Source organism: Xiphophorus maculatus, chromosome 10 (assembly GCF_002775205.1).
Source record: "Xiphophorus maculatus strain JP 163 A chromosome 10, X_maculatus-5.0-male, whole genome shotgun sequence".
In the NCBI taxonomy this organism is placed as follows: domain Eukaryota; kingdom Metazoa; phylum Chordata; class Actinopteri; order Cyprinodontiformes; family Poeciliidae; genus Xiphophorus; species Xiphophorus maculatus.
In genome coordinates, this window is record NC_036452.1 from 24,901,993 (window position 1) to 24,925,274 (window position 23,282).

General features: G+C 41.3%; 1 protein-coding gene across 12 annotated transcripts in view; it reads left to right on the forward strand.

Moving 5' to 3' along the window:
* Window positions 1-5,855: 5,855 nt before the first annotated feature.
* stambpl1 (STAM binding protein like 1) overlaps window positions 5,856-23,282 on the forward strand; it is a 34,900-nt gene continuing 17,473 nt past the window's right edge. For 9 of the 12 annotated variants that reach the window (XR_002753390.1, XR_002753391.1, XR_002753392.1 and 6 more), the window contains exons 1-5: window positions 5,856-6,063; window positions 8,985-9,082; window positions 18,170-18,387; window positions 18,473-18,551; window positions 21,734-21,829. Coding sequence is in view for 8 of the 12 variants with exons in the window: in XM_023340828.1 (XP_023196596.1) it covers window positions 9,008-9,082; window positions 18,170-18,387; window positions 18,473-18,551; window positions 21,734-21,829 (468 nt within the window). In the remaining 4 variants the exon portion in view is untranslated. Of the gene's footprint in view, window positions 6,100-8,984; window positions 9,083-18,169; window positions 18,388-18,472; window positions 18,552-21,733; window positions 21,830-23,282 lie in introns of all 12 variants that reach the window. The other 3 variants (XM_023340826.1, XM_023340827.1, XM_005813150.2) reach the window with 3 other exon arrangements.

Below are 23,282 nucleotides of genomic sequence, written 5' to 3' on the forward strand. Positions count from 1 at the left end.
CTTGTGATTTACAGAGTTTAAGTATTTCATCCTACAGATGGAAACATTTGCTCTAGGTTATACACCCCCTACATTTGTCTCATATCTCAAAATTGGAAAACTCCATTCTAGTTGCTCAACAAAAAATACTGGGATTTATTTGTTTTGAAGCTAGGTACTTTAAAAAAAAATGCAGGCTGATAATATCTTTATTTGTGTTTTAAACAAAAAAATAACTGGTCACCAGTAGATATTTTACACTATTTGCACCTCTAAAAAAAAGTTGAATATTATAAAAAGTATGAAGGTTATGAATACCAAGAAAATGGTCACACACTCTAATATTTTGTTGGACCGCCTTTAGCTTTGATTACAGCCCGCATTCGCTGTGGCATTGTTTCAATGAGCTTCTGCAGTGTCACAAGATTTATTTCCATCCAGTGTTGCATTAATCTTTCACCAAGATCTTGTATTGATGATGGGAGAGTCTGACCACTGCGCAAAGCCTTCTCCAGCACATCCCAAAGATTCTCAATGGGGTTAAGGTCTGGACTCTGTGGTGGCCAATCCATGTGTGAAAAAGATGTCTCATGCTCCCTGAACCACTCTTTCACAATGTGAGACCCATGAATCCTGGCATTGTCATCTTGGAATATGCCCGTTCCATTTGGGAAGACAAAATCCATTGATGGAATAACCTGGTCATTCAGTATTGTTGTTGCGCAACATTCCCCCCCCCCCCCCCCCTCCTTTCTCTACTCTCTCACTCTCTGCTTCCTCTTCTGAGAGGGGAGATGTGCTACCAGCTCTCCTTCTATCGGGTTAATTGAGTTTCCTAAATCTGCTGGGATTTATCCTGTCCAGAACTTAAGTAAACTCTGTTTAAGCTGGTTTCGAGAAACGATTCGCCTGGTTTTCTGACGGCCTACATCCAGGTGTCCCACCCTTCTTCCCCCTGTGAATTAGCCAGTCTGAGCAGCCTACAGCCAACTAGTTTCACAGAGCACACCTGTTAACAGTCGCTCGTTCTCTATTTTACAACTTGCATTTGTTATTGAACCAGGTTGGTTTTAGTGACTCAGTGAGTCCCAAGGATGATGTTTTACATTTGGGCTACCAGCAACCTAAAAACATTTTCCACTTTTTCCTCTCCAGACTCAAACATCACAGCTATTTTACAACCATCAAAGAACTTTAAGGTGACTCATTAACTGAATGTCCACAACATCTTTTAGATTTTCTTTATGCTAAATATTTTATTAGTAAGGCATTTTTGCAAGGGTCAGTACAGCTTAATTCAGTAGCAGAAATAATCAAATAAGTAAAATCAATCATCTAGTCTATCTTTCCCTACTGCTGACACTGAGAACTAAATAAGGGAACCTTTGAGAGAGACGGACGGAGTTTGGCGTTTCGAACCCCAGACCTGGCCTGATGATAAAGAAGGTGTTGCAGCAGGAGGAGGAAGTTGATCGGCGAAGGCAGGAATCTCTGTAGGTCTGATGAGCTTCTTCTCCGCATGGATGGTGAGGTCACACAGGACTTGGTGCTGGCAGGAAAAAAGGCACCAGTTCTTCTTCTTTGTCTTTGTCTTCATCTTTGTCTTTGGGGTCTGAACCCAACCGATGAGAGAAGTGCGATTCAAAGCCACAGGTTGTGGGCCTGACGGGTTGGTCCCCATGCGCAGGACAGTCTTCGGCTCTGTGGCCCCGGCTCTTCTTCAGCTGCAGAGTTCTTTGTCCATCTCTTGGCTCGAAGCTGCCCGGAGGATCCAACCGAAGATTCCTCTTTTGCACCCACCTTTTATAGGGTTTATCCACCCTTTTGGTGTGTTTGCATTGGCTAGCACTGTTGCTGTGCTTGTTTAATTGGCTGACTGTTTGGACAGATGATCTCATATCCATCACTGTCTTAAGAGACATCATGTCATGATGTCTGTGCTAATGTCTCAGGGTTGCTCAACCTCCTGTGTCCATTGCCTGCACGACATTTTCTCTGAAACGTTTACGTTGTTCAATCTGTTTCTAAATAAGGCGTTGGTCATCTCTGCTCTCCTGTTAGTTCCCCTTTTTCCCTTAACCTTTCACCTTTCACCTACCATCTACCTCCAACATATCAGTGATGTTTAATTGCAGTTACACCTTTTTACACCATTTCAAGTTCAATGTCAAAATCACATTTATTTTCTTTAGCTTCTCTGATTTAGCATTCATTTATGATTTTATAACCATAACTTATTAGTTACTCTTATTATGATCTTAATGTGAGTTATTACAGATGTTTTTCTGAAAAGAAACCAAGAATAATCCATGATTCTAATTATTTGATACCAAAGTTACAGTTACTTGTTTTTCTTGTAAGTGTTCTCACAAATGTAACTGTAAGTATTATTACAAGTAAACCAATATTAATATAAGTATTTTACTTTGAATCTTATCAAATTACTCAAAATGTTTAGATTTCATTCTTTAAAACTTTCATGCTTTAAAATAAGGAATAGTCTCAACTATTTTTATAAATCTGCAGGCTGGAAACTTACTTCCTCTTTTTCCAGGAAACCTGCTTTTCCTGTTTCATGACTCTCTGACTGACTATGATTTCTTATGATTAGATAGAAAAAAGTAGAATTAAAGCAAAGTTTGCTGGACACAAAAACAACACACACACACAACCAGATTTATTTTATTGACACCTAAGTCTACTGTTGGGCCTTGATGTCACTTGAGTGATTCATTTTAAAGATAACTTTATTTATTATTACTGTTAAACTAAAATCTCCAGCATGGGGAAGTGGGATGAGCTCGGATTTTCTTGACAGTATATTCAGGTAGTCAGCTGACCTCATTCTTTGGGCACACAATGTTGCTGAACCTAGACCTGACCAACTGCAGCAACCCCAGATCATAGCACTGCCCCCACAGGCTTGTACAGTAGGCACTAGGCATGATGGGTGCATCACTTCACCTGCCTCTCTTCTTACCCTGATGCGCCCATCACTCTGGAACAGGGTAAATCTGGACTCATCAGACCACATGACCCTCTTCCATTCCTTCAGAGTCCAATCTTTATGCTCCCTAGCAAACTGAAGCCTTTTTTTCTGGTTAGCCTTACTGATTAGAGGTTTTCTTACGGCTACACAGCTGTTCAATCCCAGCCCCTTGAGTTCCCTTCACATTGTGCGTGTGGAAATGCTTTTTCGTTCACAATTAAACATACTCCTGAGTTCTGCTGTTGTTTTTCTTTGATTTGATTTGACCAAACGTTTAAGTAATCGCCGATCACGATCATTCAGGATTTTTTTCCGACCACATTTCTTCCTGGAAGACGATGGCTCCCCACCATCCTTCCAGCTTTTAATGATGCGTTGGACAGTTCTTAACCCAATTCTAGTAGTTTCTGCAATCTCCTTAGATGTTTTCTCTGCTTGATGCATGCCAATGATTTGACCCTTCTTAAACAGACTAACGTCTTTTCCACGACCACAGGATGTGTCTTTTGCCATGGTTGTTTAAGAAATGAGGAGTTACTCATTACATCAGCTGGGGTTAAATAACTTGTTGCCAGCTGAAAGATAATCGCCTATGCAGTACTTATCCAATAGGAGGCTTGTACCTATTTGCTTAGTTAAATTCAGGTGGCGACTTTTTTTTGGCCAGGCAGTGTAGTTGGTAATTTTGGCTCTTTCTCTCAACTTCAGGCCAAATTTGGTCTCCATAAACACAATCATTTTAGATACCTACAGGTCAGAGCATATGTCAGAAAACACATGTGCACTTTAGAGAATATAATACCTATTGAATTTGACAAACTCTTTAAGCTGGGTGGCGGGCGTTACTGACGTCTGACCACTTTTTTCAGTAACGAGTAATCTAACGCGTTGCTATTTCAAATCCAGTAGTCAGACCACAGTTACTTATCGAAATCACTTTGCGTTACTGTGCTTTACTATCTTCTTTTGGATTTTAATTGTATTTCCTCTACGCGGCCGTAATGCACAACCTGGAGGGTGGGGGTGGGGATGGGGGCTTTAAAATCCTTCTTAGTGTTTTCCAGACAATTCTGGAACACACAAAAACACACATGAATTACTAACATTTTTTTTGTACTGTTTGACTCTACCATCTGTTATTATCCAGATCCTTGCTGTCCATGCAGGGCCTTAGATCAGGCTGGGAGCAGGAATTAGGAACGGAGATAAGTAACAAACTCTGGAAGGCTGAGCTAGAGAATATTCACAACTGTTCTGCCAATTCTAGACACTGTCTTATTCAATTTAAAATCATGCACAGTCTTCATTACTGTAAAGTGAAGTTAGATTAAATTTTCCCTAGCATCCCCACTGTGTGATAAATGCCATATTGAAGAAGCCACACTTCTAAATTCTTACTCTTTGTGTACAAAATTAACCCCATTTTGGTCTGGCATATTCAAAACTTTATCAGATATATTCCGTACAGAGTTGAGGCTGGACCCACTTCTGATTGTACTTTGAGTTTCTGTTCAGCTTTCTCAATTTAATAAATACCAACGACAATTATTATCTTATGCCTTTATCATAGGAAAAAAAACTAGTGTTGATGTTTTGGAAAAATTCAGAGGTTCCATCGGTTAAAATGTAGCTGGAGGAACTGTTAAGGCTCTCTCATCTGGAAAGAATACGGTTCTCATTGGCAAATAGCAATTCAATAGAACTTGGCAACCCCTTCTGCAATATATTGATAACTCTATTTGTGTCATGCATTGGTGCGGTGTTGAGGTGGTGAGGCAGACGCTGTAGACCCAGGATGCGATAATAAATGATTTTAATAATGAATGTCCAGAAAACAGTCCAACCAACGGGCAGCACAGCCGAGCGGAAGCCAGGGCTCGACGCCGGTAGTAACCGTTACGCAAATGGATGAGAAGATGGACTGGGAACACAGATGGCAGACTAGAAGTCAGAATGAGACAAGGACCCGACAAAGACACAGACACACAGGTGACACTAAATATACAGGAGGTAATCAGGGAATGAGAAACACCTGGGAGTAATCAAAGGGAGATTGGACAACACAGAGACACAGAAAGCTCTAAATAAATACACAGAAAAACACAGAACATGACAATTTGAAGAGAATTTGATTTGATTCTCGGTGTGATAAGATATACTGTAAGTCCTAGGGAAAGGGGAGGTGGGTGGGTCTTGAGAGTGTCCCTGTTTATTTGTCACTTTTGTTTTGTTTTGATTTTGCATTGTCTTTATGTTTTATGTTCACATGAAAAAGAGGACAAATTTGTATTGTTTCAATTTTTATGACTGATTCCTCAATAAAACTGTTTGACAGCAAAGCATTTGAAGACTAAGCCATCTGTATTGCTCCATTTGTGATTTGTTAAAATAATCAGAGAAGAAGAGCCAGCCTGTATAAATAATAAATATTATCTCTCCATGTATTAGACCGCGCATGAAGGAAAACTTGACCAACTCCTGTTAGCCACTGTGCTAGCCTTCTTTATGTCTGCACGAAAAGCATATTACCGCCACCTACTGGACATGAAATTATCATGTTTATACGTATCACGTTTATACAAGATAACTATCAAATTTATACAAGATATGTATCAAGTTTGTACAAGATAACTATCATGTTTATAAAAGATAACTTTATACAACATACAACATTTATACAAAATAAGTATCATGTTATAACGTGATAGCGCTCTAATTTTTTTCCCTCTGTGATAGCGAAACTAAACCAGTCCCCGAATTGACTTGGTTTGTTCCTCAACATGTAAAACTGAGTGAGTTATCTTACAACCCATCCTATCTCTATTAATACACAGCGCATGTGCACAGAACTCATGGTCTGTGTGGGCGTGTGACAAAAAAGGGAGGTAGTGTGTCGTTATAGATTAAAGACGATCTTTGTTGCCTCCCATCAGTCTGCAGCAGCATCCGTAGCTTTCAGCCATTTTCCACCTGTTTCATTTGGCTGCCGAATACGATCCTCCTCGCCTTCGACACCGGCTGTCGTCACACCCCTCTCCGCTGGACCAGCTGTTGGGATGCAGACAGTGTTCGGACAGATGAGCGAGCAGCACCCGGTAAATCTGTGCTGGAGTCCGCTAGAGCTGAACCGGGTGAATCTATCTACGAGCTGCCGATTATATTGTTTTTATGAATCCTTTAAACCAGATATAGTGCAAAGATCTATTCCCTTCAAACGTCACAGCTGGCCGCCACCTGTTGATTGATTGATTGACTGATTGATTGATCGTTCTCCATGTGATTCCTCCAACAGATGTCTCAATATGTTTGTTGTGGTCTGAGACAAAGAAACCAGAAGAATAAAACATTGGACCCTTTTTTAAATATTCCGTTCTTAACGCGATAATTAATAGTTGAGGCCAGTTTTAACATGTGTCACTGTAAACAGGGCCGGCCCAAGGCACAAGCAAACTACGCCGCCGCCTATGCCCCCCTAAGTGGAACTGATTTTTTATTTATTTATTTTTTAGTAATGATTTCTATGTAATTATATTAACAAAAACACACGACTTCATTATAAAGTTGTGATTTTTTTTGTTTTACTATAATATATATTTGATCATGAATGTAGAAATCTTTCTTATATGGACAAAAAGGGGGGGAAATTGCTTTTGGGGGCCCCTGGTGGCCACAGTAGGTACCGCACTTCATTGTAATATGAGCTGCCCCACAGGCGCCTCCAAAGCGCCTGTGGAAGATAAGTTCTCAAAACAATGTCGAAAAAAGACTGAATCCTTCAGGGAGAAAGAAAAGAAAGAGGAGGAATAGAAAAAAAGCCAAGACAAAGGTATGTTTTAATGTGCCTTGGTAGCCTAATATTTTTCAGAAAAATTTGTGGAGCTGCTAATAGAAACTTCAAAATAGTGTGTTTGATAACATTTGATAATAATAATTAAAACTTCTCAATGTTTGACATTGTCTAGCAAAATGTTTTCCATCAGGCTACATGGTTACTGCATTAATATATCAATGAGCTACTCTAAGATGTGGTTGGAGATATATTGTTTGCTGCTGATCATTTATGTATCTAAAATAAACATTTTTAATTGAAGGCATAGAATCAGCTCAGTATGGGTCCACATTCTCTGGTGAGAAAGATTCCTGGTATAAATAAAATTTTTAGCTATTGTAATTACATTTAGGAGAAATTAATTTAATCAAAGAATGCCATGAATATGTGTGTACGTATTCCATCAATAATAGAACAATACAATAAACCTATTCAAATGCCGAGGTAACAGTTTCCTCCTTGAAGAAGGTTTCTAACAGTCCAGCTCCTATGTCATAGATTGAATTGATGTTTTCCTTTTCCCGAGACTACATGAGCCATCTTTGGATGCCAAAATATGTCCTGCCTAGAGTTTTAAAAATAAATATAGGTGTGTGCCACTATAAGGGCACTAAACCCATAAAGCCTTTTTAGTTGGGCTGCACCGATTGTAGTTTTCGCCGATTGCCGATCTTTAAAAAGCCTGACCAGCCAATTTTGATTTTGGCCAATACCAATTTTGTTTGTCTGAAATGTTGCTAAATATAGCAAAAAAAAAGTTGCTGAGTTGGCAACAGTGGGGTCATGCAGACCTGACCTGGTGCTCTGGTCTATCAGTCAAATCTCTCTCTGGAGAGCAAAAGAGAACAGTGGCTAATTTTTAAACCTTTGCTGAGGTAGATAAGATCGGTGGATGAGATTGGCTTCACATGTAAATATCGGCCGATCACCAATCCCAGAAAGTTAAGGAAATTAGCGCTGATATATCGGATAATAAAAGTGTCCTTATTATACGTGCATATAGAGTATAATGTAAACATCACTGTCAGAGATGAAATAATTTTAGCAGGTGTGTGAATGATCTAATCATGACTGTTGATTGCAACAATATACACTATTAGCAGAACTAGAGGGCCCCAAAACCAAATTCTGTTTAGTACCCCATGGAGTCTTGGGCCAGCCTGTGTCAGTGTTTTAAAGGCCCCAACTTAGGGTTAGGTTTAGGGTTTGAAGTGCTCTGAGAACGTTTGCTAAAAGCAGAACAGAGAATTCCTGAAGGGACGGGGGAATCCCTGCGGGCAGCTGCGTGAGGTAATGTTAATGTAGCGGGAGAGGATTCCCCCCAAGTTTAATCAGCCTAAGCAGTGTTGTTGTGTTTCATACAACAACACTGTTGTATGAAAGGTGTGTGTGTGAATACAAACATACTGAAACCACACTACTGCTTGTCTACCGGTTAGCGTCAGATGAAGAACATCAGAGCCTTTGTGCTCTGTTTTGGTTAGTCTGTGCTGCAAAAATATTTACTTAATGATATACATTTTATTTATGAGTCTCAGAGGGGGCTGTGACTAACTGTCTGTCAATCTATATATCTGATACTTTAATGTTTTAAAAATTATCGTAGCACGAACAGGTTTGTCAGCACAGACTACTGACACTATCTTAGTTTGATTTGGGTAGATATTTAGATACATATAACAAAATCCCTTTAGGATTTTTCCTGGGTGGAATTATCATTCCATATCCCACATAGCAGTCTTAGATATACATTAAATACTTATGTTTACATTAACAGCCCAATCCTATAGTCCATTTGTTTCTGTTGCACTCCTGTTAACCCTCCTCCCCACCTCAGTGAGGATTTAAACAGTTTAATTGCACGAGGCACAAAGGAGTTCCTCAGTCTGTTGGTCCTGCACGTTGGAAGAAGCTGTCTTCCACTGAATCTGATTTCCTGTCTGCTGATGACAGTGTACAGAGGGTGTCTGGCATTGTCCAGGTTTACTTTTGAACACCTTACACATATAACTATACACTTATTTTTAAATGCTAACTGAAAAATAACACACTGACTTTTTGTCAGATTTGAAAAATGTTGAAGGGCTAGCTTTACTCAGATGTGTGATGACATGGCTGATGCTGGGTTGTAAAATCACTTTCCATCCAAACATCTTTGTTGATAAATTGTTTCTGACTGTCCTGCAGTGAAGCATCATGGGCAGTGGCTGATGATCAAACCAACTACGGGCCAACCGCTGACACACCAACTTGGCATGGATCAGGCTTCAAGTTTAAATTCTCTGGTGAGTTACTTTTGTGTGTGCTGATATTTGTGACTGGCCACAGCAAAAGTAGGAACAAGTCTACTCAGTGGCGTTTTGAGTTATTTACAGATTCTAAAAGTGTAGATTCTAAGCTTTCCAATGACATGGAAATAAAAATAAATACATGTAGAATATATGGCCATTTGAATGTTGGAAGTCTGGATTCCAAAAGTTAGAGAAAACAATTTTCTAAGTTTATTCCCAAACCTTCTGAACTTCCTGGAAGTGTTCACAAAGACTGTTCATTTACATTACTTCGCATTTACATATCCCCTCAGTATTGACTGTCAACAGGTAGGCAATGCCTGGAAAGATGTATAGACACGTGCTCTCTAAAGATAGTTTTTGTCTGGCTTATCTTTCTATAAATATTTATTGTTAGAAGTTTTAAGATTTTGTCTGTTTTTTTAACAAGGCCTCTGTCTTGTGAGCCTTTGTCATGGTGTTGTCCAGACAAGATAAAAATACTTCCGCTGACAGTAGTGTTTACTGTGTCTAACACTTTGGTTATTAGCATCATTTTACTGTTCTATAAATGTAATTCTTTGCACAGTATGGAGGGCTGACCAAAATTGCTAATTAAAACTAAAAGCAGAAAAATATATGTAATATATATATAAGTATATAAATTGTGTATATGTATATATTTGGTTTTGATTTTCCTTACACATGAGTTTCATCAAGAATTGTAGGTGTATTTTGCTTCACTCTTATACATTTTCGTCTAGAAATATACACTCACAGGCCACTTTATTAGGTACACCTTGCTACCAGGTTGGTTCCCTTTTGCCTTCAGAACTGCCTTACCCCTTCGTGGCATAGATTCAACAAGGTACTGGAAACATTCCTCAGAGAGTCTGGTCCATATTGACATGATAGCATTGAGCAGTTGCTGCGGATTTGTCAGCTGCACATCCATGATGAAATTCTCCCGTTCCACCACATCCCAAAGATTCTCTATTGGATTGAGATCTGGTGACTGTGGAGGCCATTCGAGTTCAGTGAACTTATTGTCATGTTCAAGAAACCAGTCTGAGATGATTGGTGCTTTATGACATGGCACATTATCCTGCTGGAAGTAGCCATCAGACACTGTGGTCATAAAGGGATGGACATGGTCAGCAACAAGACTCAGGTAGACTGTGGTATTGATACAATTCTCAGTTGGTACTAATGGGCCCAAAGTGTGCCAGGAAAAAATCCTCCACACCATTGCACCACAACCAGCCTGAACCGTTGATACAGTGCATGATTTCATGTTGTTGATGACAAATTCTGACTCTACCATCCGAAGGAGACTCATCAGACCAGGCAACATTTTTCCAGTCTTCTATTGTCCATGTTTGTTGTGAGCTTGTGTGAATTGTAGCCTCAGTTTCCTGTTCTTAGCTGACAGGAGTAACACCTGATGTGGTCTTCTGCTGCTGTAGACCGTCCACCTCAAGGTTCAACATGTTGTTCAGAGACGCTCTTCTGCATACCTCGGTTGTAACAAGTGATTATTTGAGTTACTGTCACCATTCTATCAGCTCTAATCAGATTGGTTGTTTTCCTCTGATCTCTGGCATCAACAAGGCATTTGCGCCCACAGAACTGCTGCTCACCGGATATTTTCTCTTTTTCAGACCATTCTCTGTAAACTCTAAAGATGGTTATGTGTGAAAATCCCAGTAGATCAGCAGTTTCTGAAATACTCAATCCAGCCCGTCTAGCAACAACCATGCTATGTCCAAAGTCACTTAAATCACTTTTCTTCCTCATTCTGATGCTCAGTTTGAACTGCAGCAGATCGTCCTGGCCATGTCTACGTGTCTAAATGCATTGCAGGGTTTCCCCCAGTGTATTATAGGCCTAGCCCCACCGCCTTTCTTGTTTATGTTTTTAGGAAAATAAAAAAATAAATTAAAAATTGCTTCTTTTTTTTTTAAAGCCAGATTGCAAGCATCTCTGTTGCTTTGAGCGTTTCACTGGCTGAGCAGATTTATTCTTGAAAGATATGTTTATAGAAGATAGATTTATTGTTTATGCATTTAAAGCCGGACCAATCACACCGCTGGCGCCTCTGCACGTTGCCTCGCGCGCTGCAGCAGCCGAATGTCTTAAGTTACCTCAGCGTGGATCGCGCGCGCCTCCTTTCACTCAAACTGGACACAGGCTGACCTGTATAGATATTTACATCAACTGACTGTGAAGAATTATGTTTCATTTCAGAGTTTTTGATCAAGGTAAGAGTTTACAAACCCACCACGTTAGCTCTGGTTGCGCAGCTCTACGTGAACCGCAGGAATAACTTGTAGTGGCTTTTTCAGAGGTGCGTTTAACGAGTGGTGAGAATGATTTATATTTGTGGACAAAGAATTTTGTTTGGCTTTTCCATCTCAACACGCTGCCCAGCACCCGGCTCTGTCTGTACTGATAAAGTTTATATCTATGTTCCCGGTTGGTCGGAGCGTTAGTGGTTAACGAACCAGGCTAACCTCATCATGCAGGTTCAGCCCAGTGAGCAGTTTTCGCGCTCGCCTCGCAGTCACGCATCACGCTGATTTTATATTATTAGGCCCGAGCAGCAAAGCGCCGCGAAGGCCTATTGTATCTGTACTGTTTCTTATTCTTATTTTTCTGCCCCCCCAAAGAGGCGCCTTTTTGGAGGCTTTAGCATATTCAAAAACTCACCAAACTTGGCGGATGCATACGGGGAGTTTCAAAATTTCATATTTTAAGGTCGTTGCAAAAATTGCAAAAAAAATGGCTCAACGGTGCCACCTAGCAATTTTCAAAAGACCCATTGCTATTCACTTACTTCATCGTAGAGACTTGAAATTCGGTACAGTTGTAGAGCTCACTAAGATGCTCAGAATTTACAAGTAATGTCATAGTGCAAGTATCGCAGGAAGTCGGCCATGTTGGATTGAAGGTCCATTTTTGACCCTATTTTGGCCGTTTACAGCCTTTGTATTTGATCGAACTCCTCCTAGGGATTTTGATTGATCGGCTTCAAACTCGGTCAGTCTGATCATAAGGCATGGCCAATTAAAAGTTATCAAAATGGTGTGTTTTTGAGCATGTTGAAGGGGGGTTACCAGGGGTCAAAGTTCACCTACTCGCCATGAAAGAAAAAACTCTTATATTTCCTATACAAAAACACATAGAGGGACCAAACTTTCAGTGATTGATCGTCATCGGGTGTCCTAAAATACCCTGTGGTGAATTTTTTTTTTACGTAGGCCACGCCCCCTGAGAGCAGGAAGTGTAATGTTTTACTGTGAACGGTCGCTATCTTAGCCCTTTGATCTAATCAACATGAAACTGTGTCCAGAGACAGAAGACATGTTGGTGTGTTGTGGATTCCAACCCCGACCGGCTGCGATGAAGCAAGTGGGCGTGGCGGTGTTGCGAACGCCGTCGAAATTCGTTTGGCTCTGAATTCCACAGTTTCGGGCCGACCTGCTCCAAACTCACTAGGATGGAACCTTATCCACCCGCCAACAGGAATCCATAGCGAAATTTGGTGGGCGTGGCCTAATTTCTCTATAGCACCCCCTAGGAGATTTTAAATGATCAGCCCCAAGCCATGCTTTAACCTAGAATTACCAAACTTGGTAGACATGTGTATCTTGTCCGGACGTACAAAAAAGTCTCTTGGAGCCATGCTCTGAACCCAACAGGAAGTCGGCCATTTTGGATTGAAGTTCCAATTTTGACCCCGATTTTGACGTTTCTAGCCTTTGCATTTGATCGAACTCCTCCTAGGGATTTCAATTGATCGGCTTCAAACTCGGTCAGTCTGATCATAAGGCATGGCCGATTCAATGTTATCAAAATGGTGAGATTTGAACAGGTTGAAGGGGGGTTAGCAGGGCTGAAAGTTCCCCTGTGATCGACTGTGTAGTATGTAATTACAAAGGGGATCCCTGTCATGTGTAGGGCAATGCTGCCCTCTGGTGTCGAATTACTTAAATAATGAAACGTTTTCAGTAATTCGACACCAGAGGGCAGCATTGCCCTACGAATCACTGAGTTTGATTTTGTAATGAAGAGGAAAAAATGAAAAATTTGTATTTCTAACACAAAAATTCACAGAGACACCAAACTTTCAGTTATTGATCATCATCGGGTGTCCAATAATATCCAATGGTCAAATGATGAAATCACTTAGGCCACACCCCCTGACAACAAGAAGTCTCATATTTTACTGTGAACGGTCGATAGCTTCTGCACCAAACTTTTCCTGAGTGATCCTGGTGGGATGCCTGACGATCCTATGTCATCATATTATGACGTCATTTAAGCCCCGCCCCCTCACAACAGCAAGTGCTATTTTTTTCCTTATAAAGTTCCATCTATGGCTCTCTTGACCTAATCAAGGTGATTCTGTGTTGGATGACAGATATGAAGTTGGTCTCACTTGCTTTAAAGTGCCAAAACTTTTCAATGGCGGCAACGCCGTTGGTATACGTTTGCTTCTAGATTCCACATGTTTTGACCGAGCTGCACCAAACTTGGCATGAGTGATGCTGGTGGGATTCCTGACGATCCTATGTCATCATATTATGACGTCATATAAGCCCCGCCCCTCATAACGGGAAGTGCTGTTTTTTTCTTTGGAAAGTTCCATCTATGGCTCTCTTGACCTAATGAAGATGATTCTGATGATGAGCTCTGTCAATGCTTGCTGCTGGCTGAACCGTGTGGTCGTGGCCAAATGGCGAATATCAGTCCCTCACCATATTCATACGTTTGGCTCTAAATCACACATAGATCATCCGATTGGCGCCAAACTGGATATGTATGACCTTTGTTCACCTCTAAAGAGCCCAACAGGTTTGAAATGTAATTTGACTCCACTGCGCCCCCTAAGTTGATACATGGGCTGTATCTCCTCGATGTATCGACCGATCTGCACCAGATTTTTTGACAGTCGTCGGGGAGCGCTGCCGAACGCATTCACGCATATCGCCCGGTGGACGGGCGGGGAAACTGCGCGACAGCTTCTGCGGTGGCTGGCGGGCGGCGGTGCTGGAAACTGCGGCAGAGCTTCTGCGGTGGCGAGCGGGCTGTGGCTCTGGAAACTGTGCGAGAGCTTCTGCGGTGGCTGGAACCCCCGCGGTGGCCAATAGGCCGGAGCGGCGCTTGCTGCGAGGGCCGCCCGAGGCTGCTTGCAGCTTTAATTTTATTATTATTTTTATTATTATTTTTCTGTTTACACGATGCATCAAATCATATCAAATGCTTTGTCCACTTAGACAGAGTTAATGTGCGGAGATCTGAGAAACTCGGCCCATAAACTGGACCAACCAAAATAGTTTCTGTGTCCCCTTGTTAAAAACTCAACAGACACGAAATGGAAGAGCCACTAAAGCCACACTAGCAGCATTGAATTAAATCTCCCGTTTGTTACGCATCTCTGCCAGCGGATTTAACTCATCAGGCAGGGCCGGTCTAAGGCTGTATGAGGACTGGAGTAGAATTTGACTTAGGGGCCCCTTTTGCTGCTAAAAACATCAGCACCTCTAATAGCTTCTGTGTCAGATTTAGTGAAATCTGGGAGAGGGGGAGGAGTTTAATTGGCCAACCTACAAAGCAATAAGTTATCATCGCAGTTTACTAATTTGTATTTGTGAACAAACATAGCTCAAACTCAAAGATTAAACTCATAGCATCAGATTGTAGCTATGGTAACAAAACAATTTAACTATGAATATTATTCTTTGAACTTTTACAAAGTAAACTTGCCAGCTCCTTAAAATCTTTCATATAAATGTTAAACAATTTAAAATCTTTTAATTTATGTATACTGAAACCACTAAATCACATTTAGCAGCATTGATCATCTTAATAAACAAATGTTACATTTATATATCTCTAGTCTGTGTTAAAATATTAGCATTTATGGGGCCCCGGAAGCCCTGGGCAACCTTATGGAGCTGCTGACTTAATTTGGATTAAACAGAAGTGCAAATAATTGATATTCATTTTAATTGTATATTTTGATTTGTTGTTTTTAAGACTAGTTGTGGATTTAAATAGCGTTTCACTGACGATGTCTTCCAGTAACATATAATTACCCAGTAATACTTTTACATTTCCTGTCTACTTAATATCTTTTAATACAAAAACACGATGGACCATAGGTGGATCGCCTTGGTGCCCCCACCACTGGGCTTAGCAAGTTTTCTGGGGGAAACCCTGCATTGAGTTGCTGCCATGTAATTGGCTGATTCGACATTTGCGGTAATGAGCAGTTGGACAGGTGTACCTAATGAAATGACTGGTAAGTGTATAAAAAGTATAAAAAGTCCACACACCCCTGTTCAAATACCAGGTTTTCATGATTTATTCAAATGACAGCAAGACAAATAATTTGACAACTTTTTCCACCTTTGATATTATCTATCATCAATTAAAAACAAACTGAAACCTTTACAGGCATCCAGGATTAGTTGTACATGTTAGCCAAAATATGCTGAAATTTTCCTAACTACAAAATTGCTGTGTGTGATGCACCAAAACTCATAATTACTTCAAAAAATGTTTATCTTTTGTTATATTTTTTACTCATGGGGGTCACAATTTTTTCACGTGATGGGTTGATGACATGTTTTGTTCCATTTTTAACTGGAATCTATAGTAAACACAGGAAGGCTAACTTCACCTGAGTTGTTTATCATATTGCGTTTGACTGGTGTAATTTTAGATAATGCCACGCTGTGTCACTGTTGGCTGTAGTTAAAAAAAAAACAGATAAGTGAATCTGGATCATTTCTAGAAAAAAAAGAAGAGCTCAGTGGGAAAGAGCTGGAGCCGAACACAACTTCCGAAAGACCTACATTTGTGCTCTAACATTTTTCTCCAGAAGTAATTTGGACAAGCAAAACTGACGAAGTCTCTAACAGGTGATCGTTACCTTCACCAGACAAAAACAAATGCACTGCCAACAGTTTTTATCCACAAAACGCCTAAACTCTGCTGCTGCTGGCTAGAGAGTGAAAATCGCTGAATTGCTTTGAGGCTGAAAATGTGTGCTCTTGATTTATGGCAGAAAAATTCCCCATACTCATCTTCGTTAACTCTTGTGAGATCTACATTTCCATCAATTTCAGCGCTCTGGTTCAATTCCAAAAGGCTTAAATATGCTACTCATCGCTGAATTGGCTAGATGGAGCTAGCACAGTTGGACCTTTAGGCGTCATTTACCCAGAAGGCATTGCAGCGTGAACAACATGGCGACATTCGTGTGACTTCATTTTATTACAATGTAATATTATTACTGTATTGTTTTTACATCTAAAATAAATATTTCCTAAATACAGTATATTGTGGCAATTAATCATGGATCCTTTTAAAGGGAAAAAATATAAAATAAAAAACTTAAACTAGTTGCATAAATATGCACACCCCTAAACTCATACTTTGTTGCAACACCTTTATTACAGCACTCAGTCTTTTATACAGGATCATGGCATATCTTTATATATACTGTATATCTTTATACATGACTTAAAACGTGGGGACAATGGTCTGGTCCAGTGATGTATTGAAGATGTCTGTGAGCACATGGGTTAGCTGGTCTGCACACTCTGATCAGCCTTGCTAGAATGTTGTCAGGACCTGCAGCTTTCCATGTGTCAGTGTCAGGGACTTTCGCACAGCAGATGTTTCAAACCTTAGGGCCTGTTCATCAAGGTGAAGGGTAGCTTTCCTCACAGGGGTTTTATTTAGGGCTTCAAACCTTCCAAAGAAGTTGTTCAGCTCATTAAGGCAGTTAATGTCATCTTGTCATGGAAATATGTAGCTTTATAATCAGTGACAGACCGACATTGACAACACTGACTTTGTTGCTGTAACCTTCTCCATACACCTCTGGATGTAGTCTGACACAGATGCTGCATACATGCTGCAGTTTGTGCATTCAAAACAGTCCTGCAGTGCAGACATAGCTCCCTCAGGGCACATTTTACCTTCTTCACCATAGGCTTTTGTCTGGTGAGCAGCGGCTGGTATGCTGGGATGAGCATAACTGAAAGATGATCTGAAGAGCCAAAATGGGGCAGGGGAGCTGCTCTGAAGACCTTCTTGACATTGGTGCAAACCAAATCTAGTGTGTTTTCCCCTCTGGTATAAAATTGGTTTATATGTTATAAGTTATAATTTAAGTTTGATCGTTTTCTTTCATTTCTTACATGTAATTTCTGGGCCACAGTTAGTGTGTTAACGACCTTATACCAATTTGAAGAAGAGCAGTGTAATTTTTCCAGTATCACAGTTACAGAATGGCTTGTCAATATTGGCTGAGTCTCTGGTTGATCAATAGCAGGTAGATCTGGTAGTTCACAGTCTTCCTATTTGAACGGGTGGACCCTGGTACAAGTAGCTATGCTCCTGCAGCCAGCCATGCTTGAAAGAATCAAAACAACACTCCGGGTATGTTTTTGATGAGGGAATAACATTACAACATGATGTAAGTCGATTTAGCAAAATATCTTAAATGACCAATTTAGACAGTTTATCAGCAAAGAAAAAACACCTTTAATTTGGGAGTTAGTTACACTGTAAGCTAGTTTAAATTTGCTAGCTAAGATAGGTCTGAATATTTATTTTTTATACATAAGCCTACCTTCTATTTAGCCCTTGAATTTTTATAATTGTTTTTTCTGTGGGACAAACCAATTCAAAAGCTGGACAGCATAGGCAGCAGCCCTTTCAACCATGAAAAACAATTGCTTCATGACTTTATTTCTTCCCCTGCGATGCCCCGTTTTTAACATACATGTTTGATCATTTAAACCATCGGGTCTCCTACTCTGGGGGCCCTCTCTGTGTGGATGAATGACACATCATTCTCTTCACTTTAATGAACTGAAGAACAATTGCTGCATTCATACTTTCAGTGGATCTGGAAGGAAACAGGGTTCCAGCTCAGTGTTTATGGTTCAAATTATTCAGTGTACTATTCAAACACAGACAGTAACTCTTTTCTCTGTACATGCTTTTGTTATGGTTACCATGGTTACTATAAAAGTTTCAGTGATTAGGGTTAAATCTTTCTTTTTGATTTCTGTTTCATAGAAGAAGCTGGCAGCGGAACCAGACTACACTGACGTGACGTTGACAGCAGCAGAGCGTGTGCGAGCTCTGGCAAAAATGGGATGCTGCATAGAGATTAATGAGGATATTGAACCCAGACGCTACTTCCGCTCCGGAGTGGAGATGGAGCGCATGGCAGCAGTTTACCTGGAGGAGGGCAGCCTGGAGAATGCATATGTCCTCTACACTAAGCTCATCACGTGAGGAACACCTGCGGGGGCATGCCTGTGTGCTAGGGATGGTCTTTAACTAGGAGGAAGTTAATTTCAATCTTCCTTTGTTCAGGCTGTTTGTGGAGAAGTTGCCAAACCACAGGGATTACAAACAGTGTTCGGCCATCCCAGAAAAGCAGCTCATCATGAAGGTAGTGAGATCTTCTCCCAAGACAGGAACAAGGGCAGAAATCCCATTTCATTGTTTGGGGGGACAATCAACAAATCGGCAAAGTTACAGTGAAATGTAATACAGAGTGAAGCTTATCTGAACTGCATGCATATACTATAGAGAATAATCAGTAATAATATTGATTTAAATGGCATGTATTTTTAGTCTTAATAGTAATATTAATCATTACAATAGTGTCACTTAGGCCTGTTGCTATAAACGATAAATCAATTAATCGTACGATAAATTCAAACTATCGAAGTCATTTTAATTATCGGCATTATGTCTCTTCCGGCCTTTTTCTCTTTCTGCTAATGACACTGAATGAAAAAAGGCTCAACTCTGGTTCTCTCCACTGACTCCTCACTTCCTTAGTGTAATGCCCAGCGCACACTACCCGGTTTTAGAGTTGTCGGATTGTGGGCCCATTTTCAAAACCTGACAGACCACACAGACCGACAGAAATCCTAGGTATAACGGTTCCATCGGGTTCGGTCCTGCCGTGTGGTGTCCAACAATGGGCACAAAATGATGGCTACAAGTCCAGTGAACTCATTTTAAAACCAGGCATTAATCAATGCTTTACTACAATCTACCTGCAATGCATGTGGCTAGTGTCAGCGTAAAGTCCTGACTGAATGAAAATCATTAGAACCTATTTATGTCACGTTAACGAAGAACAGCTGAAAAGTTACTGGGTTTATCAACTGTGGTAGCAATTTCGTTCCAACTCCTCCCCTTGTCATTTCTATATTCTTTGCACAAAATGTTGAATAAGCATTAAAGTTGTTTCCATGTATCATTTCCAATGTCCGCTGGACTTCGGGTTGCGCTGTATCAGCTGTTTGGGATTCCCTCCGTAATGGGCTCTTTGCACCTGCTGCGCTGACATCACAACTGCATTCACAAATGCGGCTCTCTTTTTTTCGCTTTGAGTTACCATGACAGCTAGAAAAGACAAAGTGTTATTTCAGACGCAAATAAAACAGTACTATGAACATTGCTGTCTTCCAAATATAATGGGCTGTTAAGTTTTCCCTGGATTTCCTAAAGGGTCCTGAATTAAGAAGACGGTGGCTTGTAAATATTCGTTGCTACCAGTTAAAGCTAACGCCGCACAGCAAAGTTTACAGCCTTCACTTCACTCTGGATCAGCTTCTTCAGCCTAAAGAAGAAGGTAAAGGAACCTCCTGTGTTATTTCCATGGAATCACTTCTGTATTCAGCCTGAACGAGCGAGTGTACGGGAACGAGAGAGCAGACCAGAGCCAGTCAGCCGAGCAACTGATCCGCCTGTACACACTGCTGTAAACACCGTCCTGCTTCACAAGAAGCATGCAAAACTAATAAAGCGAAATAACACGGAGACCTTAAGGAACACGGCCATATTTTTCTAAAAGCAACAACTCTGAACCTGAACAGTCAGCTGAACTAGAACTCCGACACCAGAGCTGCTCTACTGTTAAGCTATGGGCTTGTTGTTCCTCAGGCTTCAGAAGCAAAAAGCCTGAACCGTAAAATCCCCGTTACTTGGTCTCTGACACTAACGACAATAAACGCACATAATGTACTTGAACACAAGGTAAAAACATTGTCCGTTAGAATGGATGAAAAATGTTTGTGAAGTAGCAAAATGAGAATTTTGCAAAATAGGTCCCCTTTAAATATTCTTTAAATCTCAGTTTGGCTTGTGTTCATATATTGCTGTGTTCAGTGTCACTAATGTAATTTCTGGTACAACACCTTCATAGAATCTTAAAGCTTTAAAAAAACAGTGCCAGAAACATCCTGTGTTCCATCAACAATGACTGAAAATTGAACAACAGAATTGGACCCGATTTCATGTGCAATGCCTCCAATGATCAAATTTGCCATGATGTTTAGAGTTTCATTCTGTGAAAGTCTGTTAACTGCTTCAGGAAAATAAGATCATCCTCGTCAGCCCTAAGTCTGAGAAGTTTATACAAATTGCCACTTTAATCAGTGTGGCCTCTAAAGGCCACCCTTTAGAGTGGCCTTCAGCAAGGCCACTCTAAAGGGAACATAACATTAGTTCTGTTATGTGTCTAACAGAACTAACAAGTTTTTGTAAACAATGCTGTGCCACCTCCTGCTGTTTACCCCATGTGCTTGATAACTGGACAGTAATTGGGTTCAGCCGATATGCTCTCACAGTCACGTAATGATAATGAAGTTGGGAGTTTTGATGCAATGTAAATTTCTGAATGACTTTTTTCCAGTTTCTGAAGCCTGCACTAATAAATGCGGCATCTAGTTTTTGTCCCAGCAGGGACTGATTTGAAAATCCTTGGCTGCAATAAAAAACACAAGACTCCTCTCAATGCTGGACTGTAATGCAACCACGGAAAGCGAATTCAGAGATCACGCCTTTGCCATACATTTGCCTCTTAATTCCACATATTTCAGCCAAGATGCACCAAACTCGCTACGATCGATCCTAGACTGCAGTCCAATATTTGGTGGACTTGGCCTAATTCCTCCATAGCGTCCCCTAGAAATCTTTAATACATCAGCCCCAAGCCATGTTTTCACCAACAGTCATGAAATTTGTTTTCACCCTACATGTGTAGGGCTGTTCCAAAATAATATTTTAGTAATCGAATACTCTATAGATTATTTTTAGGATTAATGGAGTAATCGGAGATCTATCTCTCTCTCTTCCCCTCCCCAGATCCCTCCCAGTTGCCATGAAACATCAAGGTGGAATAACTTCCACATAGGTCACAGCTGTATCAGACATCTTATTTGTCATTACAGACCAGCACTGATCACATTCACATAGTCAATTGGTGACATCACCTAACCCCCGGCCCCTTTCAACAGTAATCGTGCTGCTGTGTAGCCCGGCCCTACAATGAAGAACAGCTCTCAGTGATAGCCGGCTCTTAGAGCCGAAATGTTTGTGACCAGCCCATCACTAAGTTCCACCAAAACCTGAGAACAATCGGAGAGATTTACTGGATTTGCTAATGGAAAATGAATCTGGCTGGGGTGGACTAGAGGCAGTCTAGCAGAAAAGCACCTTTTGAGCCGAAACGTTTCTGACCGATCCATCACTACACCACAATTCCATTCCAGCCTACACACATTGATCCAGACTCCTTTTGTAGTTCTGGCTTATGTGGACTCTCTGTATCTGCAGAAACTCCAAGAAGTCGCTTTTCCTCGGAAGGAGGCGCTGAAAAAACGTCTTCAGGAGAAATACACCAAGGAGCATTCAGAGTACCTCAGAGTGCAGGTGTGTATGCGTATGTGTGGTCCAATCAGATTTCATCAAGGTTCAAAGGGGAAGTATTGTGTGTTTTTCAGGCATATATTGCCATTTTAAAGCATAATTAACTATGTTAAGTTCAGTTGTTATAACAATGCTATATACATTGTGACCAATGTATATTGGTCACAATATACATTGGTATATACATATTGCATATATATATGTATATACACAGCTCAAAAAAATAAAGGGAACACTTAAACAACACAACATAACTCCAAGTAAATCAAACTTCTGTGAAATCAAACTGTCCACTTAGGAAGCAACACTGATTGACAATCAATTTCACCTGCTGTTGTGCAAATGGAATAGACAACAGGTGGAAATTATTGGCAATTAGCAAGACACACTCAATAAAGGAGTGGTTCTGCAGTTGGGACCACAGACCACTTCTCAGTACCTATGCTGTCTGGCTGATGTTTTGGTCAATTTTGAATGTTGGTGGTGCTTTCACACTCGTGGTAGCATGAGACGGACTCCACAACCCACACAAGTGGCTCAGGTAGTGCAGCTCATCCAGGATGGCACATCAATGCGAGCTGTGGCAAGAAGGTTTGCTGTGTCTGTCAGCGTAGTGTCCAGAGGCTGGAGGCGCTACCAGGAGACAGGCCAGTACATCAGGAGATGTGGAGGAGGCCGTAGGAGAGCAACAACCCAGCAGCAGGACCGCTACCTCCGCCTTTGTGCAAGAAGGAACAGGAGGAGCACTGCCAGAGCCCTGATAACATGTGCGATGACCTCCAGCAGGCCACAAATGTGCATGTGTCTGCACAAACGGTTAGAAACCGACTCCATGAGGATGGTATGAAGGCCCGACGTCCACAGATGGGGGTTGTGCTCACAGCCCAACACCGTGCAGGACGCTTGGCATTTGCCAGAGAACACCAGGATTGGCAAATTCGCCACTGGCGCCTTGTGCTCTTCACAGATGAAAGCAGGTTCACACTGAGCACATGTGACAGACGTGACAGAGTCTGGAGACGCCGTGGAGAGCGGTCTGCTGCCTGCAACATCCTTCAGCATGACCGATTTGGCAGTGGGTCAGTAATGGTGTGGGGTGGCATTTCTTTGGAGGGCCGCACAGCCCTCCATGTGCTCACCAGAGGTAGCCTGACTGCCATTAGGTACCGAGATGAGATCCTCAGACCCCTTGTGAGACCATATGCTGGTGCGGTTGGCCCTGGGTTCCTCCTAATGCAGGACAATGCTAGACCTCATGTGGCTGGAGTGTGTCAGCAGTTCCTGCAAGATGAAGGCATTGAAGCTATGGACTGGCCAGCCCGTTCCCCAGACCTGAATCCGATTGAGCACATCTGGGACATCATGTCTCGCTCCATCCACCAACATCACGTTGCACCACAGACTGTCCAGGAGTTGGAGGATGCTTTAGTCCAGGTCTGGGAGGAGATCCCTCAGG